This window comes from Sardina pilchardus, chromosome 12, assembly GCF_963854185.1.
Source record: "Sardina pilchardus chromosome 12, fSarPil1.1, whole genome shotgun sequence".
NCBI lineage: Eukaryota > Metazoa > Chordata > Actinopteri > Clupeiformes > Clupeidae > Sardina > Sardina pilchardus.
In genome coordinates, this window is record NC_085005.1 from 24,695,369 (window position 1) to 24,711,979 (window position 16,611).

Below are 16,611 nucleotides of genomic sequence, written 5' to 3' on the forward strand. Positions count from 1 at the left end.
GTAATACCTTTTGCTAACAAATGACAGTCTTATCGAATGTTTTATTTATTGAATTCATATGAGCAAAAAAAAGCAAACCACCCTACACATGCACAGATTTTACAATGCGTTATAGGGCCGGAAGGCTGGTCTAAACCGAAGTTTAAACTCCTTCACATCCTCCCCATCTCACGGTCACGTGTAGGAAGGTGAGGATGCGAGGATCACTTTTGCACATACAACACTGTGAAGGCCACTGCTGTTGAGTAAAGTAATGTTTACTTGTGTCTTGTATCTAAGGGCAGTAAATTATCCTATCAAATCTCTCCAAATAGCATATTATGTGTGTTTGCTGATGTCCTCAAGTGGGTTATGAGTTGAGTCTCACGTCGATCTAGAATGGGGTCATAGAATACAAAACTCAGTTCTTATTTTTTTGAAAGGTCGATGAGTGTGTTGGGCAGGTCCCTCTTCCCCCTTCTCTCCTATTGTTTCTTGCATTGCCTTTGTTTCGGTTCGCTTTGGTCAGTCTTCAGCCTTCGCCTCCATCTCCTCTGCGTCGTCGTCACCGTCCACCTCTGCGTTCTCCCTCTCCAGACGTTCCAGTTGTCTCTGAAGCTCGGTCTCGTCCGTGTCGGTCACAACCTTGGGCTACAGGCACGCAAGAACAAGAAAATGTTAGCCAAAATTTATCTGTGCAGTACAGAGATGGCATTCAAAGTGTTTTGCCTTGGCATCATAACATTAAGTCAACAACAAAAAAAAAAGAGTAATGAGTAATAACACATTTTCTTTTTAAAGATCCATCGCCCTCATTTTAATACCTCCCACTATCACCCACTTAAATGTTACTTGCTTAAAAGTTTGGCTGGATCATTTGGTGCCAGAGTAGACACTCACAGAACTGGACAAAATATTCTAGTCATTTACCTCCATCTGAATGTTGAAGACTCCCCTCTTCTCCTCGATCCTCTCCTTGATGGCAGCCATGGCCTGGTTGAGCACAGACAGACCCTCTGTGCGCTCCAGCGTAGTTGTGGTCATCACATACCGTGGTGGTGCAATCAGGTTAATCTGAAAGAGGTCAAGCGTTGATAAATATAAATGATGAGTCATGGCAGCACTATGCAAAGCACATCATAAAAATACTCCAGTCATGATATAATCCTTGAGTCAGAGTTGGTCGGTGCTATCTGAGGGGAATAAGTCTCAGTGATTTCTGGCAAGGTATACCACGCTAGACTTAACATAAAACTATAATAAACACAGAAAATAAGCTATGGCATTGCTTTAGCAGTAGCTTTTGGTGATTTTTCATCTCATATCTCAAGTACAGGATATCTAATGCTAGATAGTCAGGTTATTTTTCTTTTTGGTGACATTAGATTGATCAAAATTAGGAGATCGCGCTCAAGGACTAATAAGGGTACACGCATGTTTTTTTGTACACGCAACATTGATCTCATGACAAAGCGCCTCTGTCTGCACCTCTGAAATGATGGCAGAGCAATACTGAAGAAGTTACCACAGCAACATTACGCATACAGAAATAAGACATAACACTTCCACCTGAAGGACAGACGTGCAGGAGATTGATGCCTCCTACCTTGATTGGCATGGCTTCTGTGGAGCAGTTGAGTCCTGCTCTCAAAGCCTCCTTCACTGCATCAATGCCCTCATACCCGTAACATGCCACTTCAATATCTGGAACAGTCAGAGCAGGGTTGGGGGTTAAATCTCTTATAAAAGCTTGAGGGAGTACACCTTCAGTTCACAGGAAAACCACAGATGTTAGTTCTCAGTTTAATAATCCAATACCTGAGGGACCGGTGGTGTACTTGTTTACCTTTTCTGTCTTTACATCAGCACACCTGATTAGACTCACTCTGTAATAGGGCTCGGGATCGTGACGTGAAAACTTTGCATGCAGCCATATTGGCAGCCTCACTCCTTAGTTTACTATGCCCCTTGTAAGGATTTACTCCTGCCTGTTAGTGTGTTTCTCTTACTTGGTTTTTGCCTTCTTGGTCGTATGTTGCTGTGTAGTGGGGTGTAACAGCGCAACCCACGATCACAAGAGGAAAAGAATCGCTAATACTATAAATGTTCTGCTCTTGTCTTTTCTGCATCTGAGTGAATGGATTATTACGTTCGGTGAGCTACCAACATGGCGGCAGTATTCCTAGAATGGAAAGTGTGCGGCCGAGCCCTATTATAATCGCTTTAATGAGCTGGATTGGGTGCGCTGGGTCAAGCGAGAGCAGCACCGGCCAGTTCAGGCAGTCCCAGGACGAGGACGGACACACCCAGTTTAGCAAGCTAGCTGAGCACAGGTGGTATACTGTACACTTTTCTGTCTTTACATCAGCACACCTGATCAAACTCACTCTGCATATATATCTTATAATCCCGGTTTAGCGAGCTTGCTGAGCATTTCCCTCTCTTACAGGGGAGCTACACCAGGCGCGTAACTGAAGCGTTGCGTTCGCGACGCATAAAATCAATTTTATTTTTTTTCCGAATGTACGCGCCACTGTCGCGTCTGGTGTAACCGCTTCCACTGATTATAAGTTGTATACATGGAACAATATCCCAGAATCTTTCGGAGTACTCCACCTAGCATATCCCGGTTTCTCAAAAACTGGGATAAGGGCGTATCCGGGGTTCTGAAATCGGGATATGATGCTCAATCATAAGCGGGATACTGAGGTGCATGTAAATGCAGTCTGTCTCACTAAAAGTGGATCATTCAACAAACATCCAGATCAAAACAAAACTGAACACAAAATCAAGCTCCTGCCATTCCTACATCAGTCCCCGATTTACAGTCCATAGAGAAACAGTGGGGTGAGTCAAAGAGGAGAATGCCCAAGTGAGGACCAAGGAATCTGGATAATATGGGGAGGATTTGTAAAGAGGAATGGTCTTAAATTCCTTAGCTTGTATTCTCCAACTTTATGAGGTGTCAAAGGAGAATATTACGAGCTGCTATTGCTTCCCTTCAAGGTTGGATTTTTCCTCATTGTTTTCATTCTGAGATTACAATAAATCACCAAAAGATTTTTTCTTATAGGCCTACCTTTCAGTGAACTATAATTCACACTATTTCCTTTTCAGTGAACTATACTTTTTAGACCTTTTCAGTGCCTATAATTCTGGAGGGTACTGTATATGAAGTATCATATAATTATTTTCCCCACATTTTTTCTATATAGAGTGTACATGGGCTGAGACCACGGCGATGGGCATATGCTCATATGATGTTGACTGAGCTGCATAATAGACTTATAATCTTAAGTCAATAATAGCTAATAGTTATAAAGCTACTTTATAACAACCACTTTTTGACTACTTACAACTGTTTTAATTTAGAAGCTGTGTCATTGATGCATTCAAAATAGCTCCCTGGCCTATTTTATGAGCCTCTACAAAAGTGCTATGGGTTCCTCAAAATCCCATGGCACACCAGTTGATAACCACATCTAGCTTGTGACATTTTTGGATGGTGATGTTTGGTTGTACCTGCTCTGATTTTGACCGCCTGGGGAGTGAGTCGCCTGTTGATGTTATCAATAAGAACTCTCCTCTCCTCTTCCGTCAAGTCCAGTCCATCGAGGATTGCGGGGTCCCTGAAATGAATTAGCATCCAACGTCAACTCAAAGATGAACGAACAAATACGGTCTAGAGAACGGCAGGAGTACTCATTTATGGATATAACGGTATGAAATATAGATAAGAATATTTACTCCCCTGTATAGTGACCTTGGCTTTGAACAAAATAAAATATGCTTCACGAATATTTATTTTTATTATTATTATTATTATTATTATCATTATAATAACTATCAGTACTACCTGTATTCATCTATAGGGTGGATCAGGTGTAATACTTACGACACAGCCTGCTTGAAGACATCATAGGCACCGTAGCCCGGTTTTTTGTACTTCTCGTCGAAGACCCAGGCGGTCCTCTGGTACAGGCTCTCCAGCTGCTCGTCCTTGCTGTACTCCAGCACCTCCGCCACGTGCCTCAGGATGCTGTACACCTACACACAATGAGCATGCAGTTCATCATTGTATTGCACACAAACACACCAATACAGCCCTAGTATACACACACACACACACACACACTTCATTGTACTAATGGTCAGACCATGGAGCACCCTGTGGTATGTACATAAACACACAACACAGCAGAGTAGACCACATGCTCCGCAAGACACTTTCATAAAAAGATGACCCACTAAAGCCTGAAACACAGGTGAACATCTAGCTTGTTCAATGGAAAATCATGCTTTTAAGACGCATACACAATTCCAACCTATCAACCTGTTACTGCAGTTGCACAGAAGGGAGGGGTATAATTCCACAGCCTGTTGAGCTCAGATAACTACAGCCTTTAGCCAGCATTGTCGACCGATACCTCTATAAACTCACAATCCTTTGGCCTAGTACGTCATGATTTGATTTTGAGATTGTCAATTACTTATATTCCTTGAATTTCCCTTTGGGATTGGGAATCAATAAAGTATCTATCTATCTATTCAATACAATCGGGGTGGACTGCAAACTAAGGTTAGATCAAGTTCGTGTAAATCTGTATACCACAGCCTGGAATGTGCTACCAGTTCCTACCAGAGCAGGGACATCCCTATATCTTCAGAAACGTCCTGAAGACCCAACTCTTGAGAGTACCTCCTCTCTAAGCACTACTATCAACTGAACATGGTTAATCCAGCTCTTCCCACTACCTTCTTCCCCATCCCAACTAGACCTCTTCTCCCTCCCTTGACTCCACGCGCTTGTTTTGGCACTATCAATGCCGTAGATAGATAGATAGAAAGATAGGTAGATACTTTATTGATCCCCAAGGGGAAATTCAAGAAAAAAACAGTCTAAAAAGTAGTAACAGTAGTTATTCACTACATCTTTTCAAAGGAATAATACCACATGCATGCAACACAAACTGATCATGCAGCCACAAAATACAACAGATACCAGTAATGTCTCAATTTATTCCTATGCCACGTGTCTCCAAAAACATATGAATCTAGTGTGTGTATGTGCATCTGATGGAATGTGTAGGCACCAGTTAGTTTGAACTTAAGACGTTCATCTACATCTTCTCTGAACTAGAAGGATATATTTTGATTACACCTTGCTCACCCGAACAGACACCCATGCCTGAGTTGGATGGACAACATGAGCTGGTAGACAGGTTTATTTCTGGGTGTATTTGGCTGCTTGACTTACTGTCTTAGATTTGGTAAACTTGTCCTCACACTTGATTGCTTCCTCTGGTGACACTCTTCTCTTGGACAAGTCAATGTAGCCTTAAGACAGGAAAAAAACATCACTTAGAGACAATTAACCAGGTCAAATAGTCTACAGCCTTAGGTGAAGGAAGTGAGCTCACCTTTCTCCTTGTCCACTCGGATGACCACCACGCACTCATTGCGACCGATGCGGATGAGTTTGTTGATGGAACGGATACGTCGACGGGACAGTTCACTGAGCAGGATCATGCCCTCAATATTGTTGTACTCTAGTAAGCTGACATATGCACCCATCTCTGCGATGGAGCGCACGTTCACCATCACGACATCCTCCACCTCAGGGAACCGGTGCTGGTAAAACCTGCAACTAAGCCCCGGCATCGCTGCGTAGAGACACAAGCAACATGTACATTTATGTAGTTTACAGCCCAAAACACAAACTTGACCACTGAGTTCGTCTTACAACTCCATTCGCTGATGCAACCCATAGCAATAGGGGCCAAGACACATCCAATGACCTCTGTTATGAGAATTACTATTTATCCAACAGTTTCCCCAAACAATTAAGTGACGTTTATCAATGTAAAAATAGCTGCCCAGATAGCCTTTCAGCTAACTACATCTTGGTGGAGTAACAAATTAGCCACTCCACCCAAGTATGCTAACTAGCTTGCAGTTAATTGGCAAACTATTGTATCTACAAAGTTTATGATCCCTAATATCATCAAAATAATACGTTTACAATCAGTAAGGTCCAACCTCACAGGTAATTCATACAGATCGTGTACAATTGACTTGTGATTTTTGTGACCATCTGCTTCACTACATTACTTCCCACTGTCATGCGGCACATGCAGACTAACGTTAGCTAGTGCTAGCCTCACACCTTTCATTCGTCGACAGAATGCTGTGTTTTGTATTGAGTTTTCTACCGATGAACTCACCTTTACTTTATAGTTACTAAACAATGAAGTCTTTTTTAATTCGGTGGAATGTTCCTGTGATGTGTATCCAGTGAAACGCAGTAAATGGTTTCAACTTTACTCAAATTTATCCAAGTCACCAATCCACACCGAGCCACATTAGAGTTCACCCGGAAGCAATTCCATACCACATGACCTGAGTCCACCGTCTAACTCCATCCGCTGATGCAATCCATAACCCCATAAACCAAATACATTTTTAAAAATCTCTGATAGGAGTAAATGTGCTCTGCCATAACCTTTTCATCATTTAGACGGAGATGCTCATATCTTCTTATATTATATATTTGTGTGGAATAGTTGAATGAGAAAAAATATTATTTAGGCCTAATCGTCTCTGGTATGCCTATGAACAAAATGCCCCTCTCCTTGCCAGGACGTATTTGGAATACAAAACATATTTGCTGATTTTGCATCATACACGGGCAGATAAAAAAAAGTGTTAACTTCGTTCATGTATTCACATCCTGCTGTCAGGGAACCCACGGGTTTTGTGTCACATGACTGCGTATCAGCTGATCCTATTTGCCCTACTGTTTGACTGTGAGGATCACGACAGAGAGATAGCTTTTTAAATAAGAGCATTCTGTGTCGCGATAAACCATCTCTGAATACCAGGTTATCATATTTTTGGAGCCCATCGGATTATCGTACTGTAGGTAATCCGAGGAAAAGATGTCGAGTAAAGACCGTATCGATGTTTTCCCATCGAGAATGTAAGTATCGTTGACTACATGAACGATTAGCGTGCTAGTTTGATGCAAGGTGAACTACTGTTATTTTTCTTTCGCGTTAATCATATTACATTGTTAATGTATCAATATGGCGATTATCTATAGACTGTATTGCAAATAGCAAGTGAAGTACATGTTCACTGTAAATTAACTCTTGTTAGTTTCCAGCAAAGAACAGTAAAGAATTTGCTAGCTAGTCAATCAGTCGCAATATGTCACTTGTAGATATCGGAAATAACCGAACGTTAATGCAAGCTGACTGTTGTTTTAGTTTTGTGAAGATTTCGTTCAGCATATTAGGCGGCATATTTATACAACGCAGTCAGTGTACATAAATATAATTTGGGCTGAAGTCTCATCGAAAAACGGAAGACGTGTCAGTCATGTGAGTGTCTGGCTGTGCCTGCATGTGTAATATCTGTCAAGTCGTTCCTGGACCAGCACACGATCCTCTGTGACATTACATGTGACCAGATGATGAGTGGCTGACAACATGTATTCTGTGTAATAGGAGTTGAACCATGGCACTGTACGTGATAGTTTTTCTAAAATGTGCACTGTTGTTATGACCTCTTTCTCTGTTATTTACAGGGCCCAGACCATCATGAAGGCCCGACTGAAAGGAGCCCAAACCGGCAGGAACTTGCTCAAGAAAAAGGCCGATGCCCTCGCCATGCGCTTTAGACAGATCCTTAGGAAAATTATTGAGGTAACATAACAAATAAGCAGACTGCAGTTACCTTTATAGTCCTACACTCATGACAATTAGCCCTACATGTAAACAGTTGATTATCTCTCTGGCAGTTGCACCTCCATGCACAGTACATTTCATTATATTTTAATAATATTAATAATAATTAATTAATAATGATTTTCTTTCCCTTAAGACTAAGACTTTGATGGGAGAGGTGATGAGAGAGGCTGCCTTCTCCTTAGCAGAGGCCAAATTTGCTGCTGGGGATTTCAGGTAAGGAGCAGAGGCCTTATGAGAAAATGCCTTTGTCTGCATTTCTCTCACATGCTCATGAGGTCCCCTGTCTCCACAGCACTACAGTCATTCAGAATGTCAATAAAGCCCAGGTGAAGGTGCGAGCAAAGAAGGACAATGTTGCCGGTGGGTTTTGAAATCTCAGCACCCACATAATAACTGTGAATGAAACAATGTGGTTTGAAGATGTGCTAGTCACTCCTGCAAAGAATTTAACATAGAATTACATTCTTCAAAATAATCCAAAGACTCATCTCCTTATCTACACACTTTCCATGATTGTAATGTATTTAAGTTCTCTCCGTTTCTCTTCTCAGGTGTGACCCTCCCAGTGTTCGAGCATTACCAGGAAGGAGGAGACAGTAAGGGGTTTTCTCTCATAAAGACCACAAGATTATAACAAGATAATGTAGTGTTCTTAAAAATGACAGGTGCCATTAGGATTATCTCTTAAAGAAAGACCCATATTAAGTCTGCTGATTTGAAGGAATACAACAACACCTGATTTTTTTTTTTTTTTTTTTAGTTCAGCAAACCGACTAATTCCCGTTGTAGAGTGTAGACTGTACCAACTTAATTGTCTCACTTGTATTGTACCAACTTAATAGAGTGTGGACTGTACCAACTTAATTGTCTTACTTGTATTGTACCAACTTAACAGTGTAGACTGTACCAACTTCATTGTCTCACTTGTATTGTACCAACTTAAGAGTGTGGACTGTGCCAACTTCATTGTCTTACTTGTGTTCCAGGCTATGAGCTGACCGGTCTGGCCAGGGGAGGAGAGCAGCTGTCCCGGCTGAAGAGGAACTATGCCAAAGCTGTTGAGCTGCTTGTAGAGTTGGCCTCCCTGCAGGTAGAGGGCACCTTTCTCTTACAATACATGTCTTGTCCATGACTGTAGTGCAGGCCTGATAGAGTTCAGGCATGGTGCCTGAATTCAGGCTTGAGCTTGGCCATGTACGATGTCAAGAAAGGCTATTCTCTATATTGTCTGTGGACGTATTTGATAATTTCAGGCACAGATCATTTCCTGTCTGTCAGCCCTGTGTAGTGTCACTGGATCTAAACAAACTTTCTTAGTGGCATCGACAGCATTGCATTTAGACGTGGCAACATTTCTACCTCACAGTTTGTTTTTAAATGTAGGCTATAGCCATTTAAGCATGTTTTACCTGCTAGGCAGACGCTTAGCCACAAAACACGAATTCCCTGTCAGGTGTAATAGTAAGAGACAAAATCCCAGTGGATATTTTACATCTATATCAAATGCTGACGGCTGTTCAGAGTGATGTTTTTTGCCTAAATAATAAAGCCAAGACACGTCCGTGAATTTAAGGATTTTAACAGCATGCTGTGAAGTTATATGCAGGTCTTTTTTTAAGGAGGAAACCCATGCTAAAATAAAACTCTGTAGTCACAAGTTTGATCGTGTTGGTGTGAGTATGTGTTGTAGTATCGTATTTGATTCCTAGATATACCAACGTTTTGGAAACGTTGTAAAATTATTTAGATAGATTAAGAAAGCCACTGTTATGGTCATCACTATATTTAGATTGATTTATGTAGATCCAGTGGAATTGCTGCTTTGACAACGCTACATCATGGCTTCAGTTCTTTATTGTGAGTAGCTATTAACATCTAAAGATTTCTTTGTCCACAGACATCATTTGTCACACTGGATGAAGCCATTAAGATCACCAACCGCCGTGTCAATGCCATTGAGCATGGTAAAGCTCCTTAATCAACAAACAATCTGCATTTACTGTTTACAGTCATTCATCAATGTCACTGACAACAACTTATAACTGTTGTAGGATGTTACGTAATACTGTGACCGAACACACACTATGTACCGTGTAGCTAGTGCTCGTTCCAGACATGTCCCACAATTTCCTGTCTGTCTGCCTGTCTGTCTGCCTGCCCACAGTGATCATTCCCAGGATTGAGCGCACCCTGACTTACATCGTCACTGAGCTGGATGAGAGGGAACGAGAGGAGTTCTACAGGTGAGGGGACACGTCATATCGTGTTGACGATAGGCACATCCACTTGTGTAGGCGGCGGCCAAGTTTTTGCTACTTATCAGACTTCTCAGGGACTTAACTGTGTAGTTGTCCCACATTCAACACAATGTTGGGTTCCTATGCCTCTGTAGTGCCTCATGCTAGCTTTTATGTGACTCATAGGTGCACATCATATGTAGATGACTCAAAGACAAAAGTCATTATCAGATCTTTTTTAAGGAACTGTTCAGGAGTGGTGTTGTGTGAGTCACTCTGTGCTCAGCTGCTCTGGCCTGTTGTGATTTGCTCATCAGGCTGAAAAAGATCCAGGAGAAGAAGAAGCAGCAGCGTGAGAGAACGGAGAAGGAGATCGCCGCGCGGCTTGCGAAGCTGGGGCCCGTCGCAGAGCCTTCGAACATGCTGACGGACGAGGCCGACGAGGACCTGCTCTTTGAGTAGAGAAGTTGTTTGACGAGTAACACCCCCCCCCCCCCCCCCCCCAAGTCATCCTCACTTCCGGACAGGGCTTAAGCTAAGTCCTATGGTCTTATTTATTTCTGTGCCTCCGAGGCCAAACAGAGAACGTGTTGTGTAAAAAAATGAAAATAATCAAAAATGGAAAAAAGTATTTTCTCTTTTCATGTTGTGTGTAAATTCAAGTCTGTGATGTTGCTTTTCTTTCATTGTTTTGCTGTTTTGTTTACAGTGTGCAATTTGAGGGGTGGAGTGGGGTGAGTTGAGTGTCCAAGTTGGTCACAGTAGCACTTGCAGTTGCTACCTACAGCACTCCCACCTATCGAGACACAATAGCTTTGTGGTCCTATCCAAGAAAGCATACTACATTTGTCGTTCTCAAATATCTGTATAAATGTACCTGTGTTAAATGGTTAAAGGGAATGGTTCAGACGGGAACTACCAGGATAGAAACATTCCATGCAAATACTTGTGTCCACTTCATATTACTGGGCTCACCATTTCGGCTACAAACACAGACAACATTGCATGTTATTTCACTGTGTAGTTAAGTGATGTAGTTGATGTAGTACTGTTAGAACGGCAAGTCATTGGCTCAAATCACTTGTCCCTTTGGTTCTCTTGGGCCCATGATTGGACAACAGTTGATGTTTGACCTCTAACCCTACCATGGTATCTGGAGTGTCTCCACCCCCATTCCCTGTGAGAAAAGATGTTGACAATAAAACTGGGATCAGACAACACAGATTACTGTTCGTTCTTCCATTGTCTTCCATGTAATACTGCACGGCTGTGCGGTTGCCCCAGTTCTGGACCTGTATTAGGCAGGTGATCGTCAACGGTAATAACTAATATCAATCACTAAAGTATTACCAACTGTTCTAGAGTATGATGGTTGTGCCTGTTCTTCAACATATATACAGTAGGCTAATTGGAATTAGAGGGAGTATATTTAAAATGTAATACATGTAATAATGCATAATGTAATAACAGATGAACAGATGCAAATATCCACTTCACCGTTGGGACAAACTCCTCCATAAAGCTGTCTGAAGGTATGCATTTAGATAACAAACATTCTCTTTTCTCATCACCTGGCTTCCATTCTATGTTGTTTGATCCTATACCGATCACAGGCCATGTGTCACTGTCAGCCTAGCCTAATTCAATACATTAGGTCCATTTTATTGGAAAGTGTTTTTCTTAATGCTATCTTTACCTTGTGTTGAAAAATTGATTTTTTCATGCTTTAAGGCAACACTAACGAGTTTTTTGTACCTTAAAATAACGTTCCCAAAATCATTTCAGTGGTTCATCAACTCGTAACAGGGTGAGTGGCACTTTTGCATTCGCTTCGACGCCCTCCATCGGCTATAACCACACTGTAAGTCTACCAGATTGGGTAGCGTTTCTGTAGTATGATGGAATGAGACCCAAGAAACTACAAATTTGACTTACTTCAATGTTGCAATACATCATACTTTCATAAAAATCATGCAACATACTCTACCTTGTTTGCAGGATAAACAAATGGCGTTCCTGCGAGGAAAAATGCTGTAGTGTTGTTTTAAAGTTAGGGCAAGCATTAAGCAATGCTGGATGTCATGATGTTGCATTTGTTAATATGCCTTAGTAGACACGCCTTTTGTTCAAGCAATTTACATCATATTTGAGACAAAGACCAAACAAAAAACACTAGAGATGTAACTCCCTCCTCTCTTCAGAACACCCAGAGAAACTCTACACAATAGCACTAACTCTTTATTAATCTAGTCCAGCCGAGGCCAAAAGCCCATTCCCTCAGGGCTCTGGAAGAGAAGCTACACTTTTGCCTTTGAGATACAGACACTGAATTGCACCATTACAAGGATCCCACTTTCATCTGTAACTTTGGGACTGAAACCTGAATCATCTTATTACTGTAAGTACTGTACATCTGTAGGGTCTCTCTCTCTCAGTCCAGCAGAGGAGCTCACATCTTTCCAAACACATCCCTTGCTTTTGGGCACTCTGGTCTATTCTACAATGGAATGAGAGAACTTCTCTTTATGCAAATAGGATTATCCAGATTGCATGTTAACGTAGGGTGTAAATGATCTACACTCCGTTAGCATTGCACTGGCACAATGCTCTCACATGGCACTGTGGAATGTCAGCCATTTTACACCAAGATATGATCACAAATGAAATGAGCGCTTCCATCTTCTTTCTCAGCTTCTGTGTCTATTTTCATTCTTATAATGTGAAGATTTTACAAATTTCTGTAAAGCTTTGGTCAAATCCAAGCATCCTCTTTATTGACAGTTTTTAATACTTTTTTGGGAATGGAATTTCATTTGAATAATGATGAATTAGAATTTAAATACATTCAGATACTGATTAAAAATATGCACCTAGGTAAAGTTAATAAATAACAGAATATATAAATCATGAAAAATGTAAAACCAGACATTTTTCGCAATCTCCTTTGCATGTTTAGTCAGTTCGCTTTTTAAAAGCAGAGATACAAATAAGAAGGAATCCTGATCACAAAAGAAAAGAAAAAAACTATGATAAAAACACAACTGCTGAAGAGATGGGTTTGCAAAATTTGTGTCAAAGACAAAGGAGCAAAAATTGTGTCCCAATGATTTCAGGTCCCCAAAACAGTGTCTTGTATTATTGCTTTACTTGAATATGTACCTCCTAAAGAGGTCATAAATATGAATATCTTGACTAATATAAACAGGATGTTTGTTATTATTGATGTTTAGTTACTGATCTTGAATTTCTTCTTGAATTTCCCCTTGGGGATCAATATTAGTATCTATCTATCTATCTATCTATCTATCTATTGATCGTTCTACAAAACATTTACAGGTATTATATACATAATACACGTGGTACAGTAGAAATATGTCTCCTAAAGAAGTTTATAAATGTACACATTGATCTGTCAATTACAAATTGACAGCAGAAAGAAACAAAAAACACATTATAAACCATAAGAGAAGGTGTCCAATCCATTAAATACCCTCCTAAGATCCATTTCTGTTAAAAGGCAGACTTTGCAGCCTACTGTTTTGACCTTCATACTAAATGGGAATCTCTATGGCAACCATTTGCTTGCAATCTACCAATGGATCATTCTTTCTTACCCAGGGCAGAAAGTCCCTCCCCTTATGACAGAGGCTGATGGGAGATGAGTCCTCACTCCACTTCCTGTCCCCACTGCAGCCCCACAACTGACCTGGAATCATATTATTCGCTATTCTCTCCGAGTCTAAATTAATTAACAGTTCAGGTCTTTTACAGCTAGCAGAGCCACTAGTTGTCTGGTCCCAGGTCAGTTGACTGAACTGGGGCAGCACTGCCAGTGCTGAAGGCGTTTGTAGGAAAGCTTCCCTCCTGCTCTGGCTGGCTCCTCAGCAGAGCCACGAGGAGGGCACCCATTGGGGCTCCACGTCCAGCTTGTCTATGAGGCGCTTCAGCTCCTGATAGGCTCTCTCCGGGTCGTCGTTAATGACGACGGCATCAAATAGGTGGCCAAAGTTCTGCTCCATCTCCTGGGCCTTGTCCACCACATCCTTCAGCTCCTCCACCTGGAGAGGGGAAGGGAACAGAGGACATGAAGACCAATGCTGACAGCCAGACAAGGTGATAGCCCCCTTGTAGTGAATGGGCAAGTAACATATGGTAAAGATGTCAAATGAGTTATATACAATATAGATAGATAGATAGATAGATAGATAAAATAGATAGGTATACTTTATTAATCCCCAAGAGGAAATATATAGTATATACACACAATATACAGTATATAACTGTGAAACTTAAACAAACAGCCTTCCAAACATCTGAACCACTTCTGTTTCAATCATTGTCATAGCTAGGTAGAGCCACATTGTTTTGTCTTGGTAGTTGGAGTCACATCGAGCATTATCTGCACAAAGATAAATGACTCGAGCCATTTGCATTTTGCGCATCTCTGCACTTGCCTTGGGTGTGCTTCCCCCTTTGGACAGCAGGGTGCGCAATCTCTCCAGGGAGGGAGGTGCGATGAAGATTATGTAGGGCTTCAGGTTGGAGGAACGCAGCACGCGCAGGGACTACAGGGGAAAGAACAGTGGAGGAGAGGAGGACTGAGGACTGAGAACTGCGAAAGCAACATGAAGCTACAATACAAACTACTGCAAAGAAAACATAGACAAGAGCACGTTTGTCTCTCGTGACCAACGACTCTATACACTAACTGAGAATAAAAAGTAGATGTTCCTTGAATGAACTAACTAAATAATCCCATCTCACAACTACTCGAGGTTGTCAGATCTACCATTCAGTTACAAAATCACAGTCATCCCGTTGTGATAATTCACATAATTCTTCAAAATTGCAATAAAAAAGATTCACTGCAGCTATCAGGTTCTGGGAAAGGATGTCGTTCTCCAGGTATTAGACAACTCTTTCCCTTGTGGTTGGCTCTGGATTGAGTCTTTTGCTATTTGTGGAGACGCTGTTTGTGTAACAGGGTCATCTCAGCTCACTCAAAATTTAAACCAGTTCACCCCTGCACAAGTCTCTGCCAGAACACACAAGCTCTAATGAAGACAGTGCTGTAGAGACACACACACACACACACAAGAAATGTGGGAGTGAATCTAGATAATAAACGCTTTCATTAGCATGTGTGGAAAAACACACACACACGACACACACACACGTGCCCACATGCACACACACCTACCCTACAAGCGCTAATAAAGACAGTGCAGTAGAGTACAGCGCACACTCGACTACAAGAGGCTGGAAACAGCAGAGTGTGTGTTCCTTGTGTAATACGGTATTGGTCAAATGAAATTAATGGGCATCTCCACTTAAGCTGACCTCCAAAAACACGAAGAGATGTTGCAGTGAATCTAGATGATAAACGCTTTCATTAGCATGTGTGGAAAAACACACACACACAACACACACACACACACGCGCACATGCACACACACACCTACCCTGGTCTGCAGACAGAGCAGGCAGATGCGTCCTGAGTTGACCACCTGTCGGACAGAGTCGGTGGTGGTTCCGTACAGGTTCCTCTCGAACTCGCCCGACTCCAAGAACTTCCCGGTAGACAGATCCGTCTCGAAGTTCAGTCGCGTCACAAAGTGGTACTCGCGGCCATTCACCTCGTGAGAGCGGGGCTGACGGGTGGTGTCTGAGGATGAGGAGGGTGAAGGAGGACGAAGAATGGCCATGATTTAAATGCCAAGAGCACTTCCTCACATTCTCCCTATTTCTTGACTAAAGATCCCTTTATGTTTGTGCAGGGGGGCATAACAGTCTGTTGCACCTGTGTGTCAATAAGACTTGATACTTTTGGGAGCAAAAGTTAATTCAAGATGCAAATTCTTAGTGTTGCTTAGAGAGTATGCCTGTGAGGCTCTCTGAAGTGCACAGCCTGAGCGTTCCTCTCTATTTGCGAGTCACAAGGTGTTGATACAACAGTGACTTCTCCTGGGGAGACCAAGATAGAGGGAGTTGCAATAATTTAACCGGGATGTAACAAATGCATGAATTACTGTTTCTAAGTCCTTGGTAGACAAAGAGGGTTTGAGATGGGAAATAATTCTCAGTTGTGGTGTGGCGTGTGTGTGTGTGTGTGTGTGTGTGTATGTGTGTGTGTGCGTGCGTGCGTGCGTGCGTGCGTGCGTGTGTGTATGGCAGCCTTACGTGGCACAGCGCTGGCGAACCGGTTTGGCTCAGCCGCCAGTAGCCTCCTCTTTAGCTCGTCCTGTCGCTTGTTGGGCGGGCCTATCAGCGCGATGGGCCGCTTGCGATTGGCCGGCTGGTGGAACAGAGCCATCTCCTCATAGGTTAAAATCTCCTCAGTGTGGTGCTCTGAGGTGAGGAAAGAGGTAAGTGGAAGTGGAGTGTCAGTTTGCATTACATAGCAATAACGAATAAATATGTAAATAAATGTGTAAATAGATTAATAATTAAATAAGCAGTCGGATTGTTTTGTTTTGTTTTTTCAAAAAGATAAAAACTGGAGTAAATGTAACGATTTTTCATTATATATATTTTTACAGTGATTATTTTGACTTCATGAAATAGAGGAGAGGAGACCGCACACTCTTGTCCCATGCCAGTTCTTTTTTTATTATTATTGAACAACGTGAAACTTGACAAAGGCT

General features: G+C 41.9%; 3 protein-coding genes across 3 annotated transcripts in view; 1 reads left to right on the forward strand and 2 right to left on the reverse strand.

Annotated features, from left to right (window-relative positions):
* Positions 1-21: 21 nt before the first annotated feature.
* eif2s1b (eukaryotic translation initiation factor 2, subunit 1 alpha b) lies at positions 22-6,368 on the reverse strand. The gene is made up of 8 exons (XM_062551428.1): positions 6,204-6,368; positions 5,400-5,642; positions 5,237-5,316; positions 3,875-4,026; positions 3,502-3,608; positions 1,586-1,683; positions 910-1,053; positions 22-630 (listed from the first exon to the last, which is right to left on the reverse strand). Exons 2-8 carry the CDS (start codon positions 5,638-5,640, stop codon positions 505-507), a joined length of 948 nt encoding a protein of 315 aa, XP_062407412.1. The 5' UTR covers positions 5,641-5,642; positions 6,204-6,368; the 3' UTR covers positions 22-504.
* A 379-nt stretch (positions 6,369-6,747) lies between these two features.
* Positions 6,748-11,185, forward strand: atp6v1d (ATPase H+ transporting V1 subunit D). The gene is made up of 9 exons (XM_062551032.1): positions 6,748-6,958; positions 7,568-7,685; positions 7,864-7,943; positions 8,023-8,090; positions 8,282-8,326; positions 8,717-8,820; positions 9,628-9,694; positions 9,895-9,973; positions 10,285-11,185. The coding sequence occupies exons 1-9, from the start codon at positions 6,918-6,920 to the stop codon at positions 10,427-10,429; spliced, it is 747 nt and encodes a 248-aa protein (XP_062407016.1). The 5' UTR covers positions 6,748-6,917; the 3' UTR covers positions 10,430-11,185.
* A 2,663-nt stretch (positions 11,186-13,848) lies between these two features.
* The window catches only part of pals1b (protein associated with LIN7 1, MAGUK p55 family member b), an 18,052-nt gene continuing 15,289 nt past the window's right edge, over positions 13,849-16,611 (reverse strand). The window contains exons 11-14 of the mRNA XM_062550298.1: positions 16,148-16,315; positions 15,430-15,632; positions 14,422-14,532; positions 13,849-14,025 (exon numbers count right to left, since the gene is read on the reverse strand). Of these exons, the coding sequence (XP_062406282.1) occupies positions 13,849-14,025; positions 14,422-14,532; positions 15,430-15,632; positions 16,148-16,315 (659 nt within the window). The remainder of the gene's footprint in view (positions 14,026-14,421; positions 14,533-15,429; positions 15,633-16,147; positions 16,316-16,611) is intronic.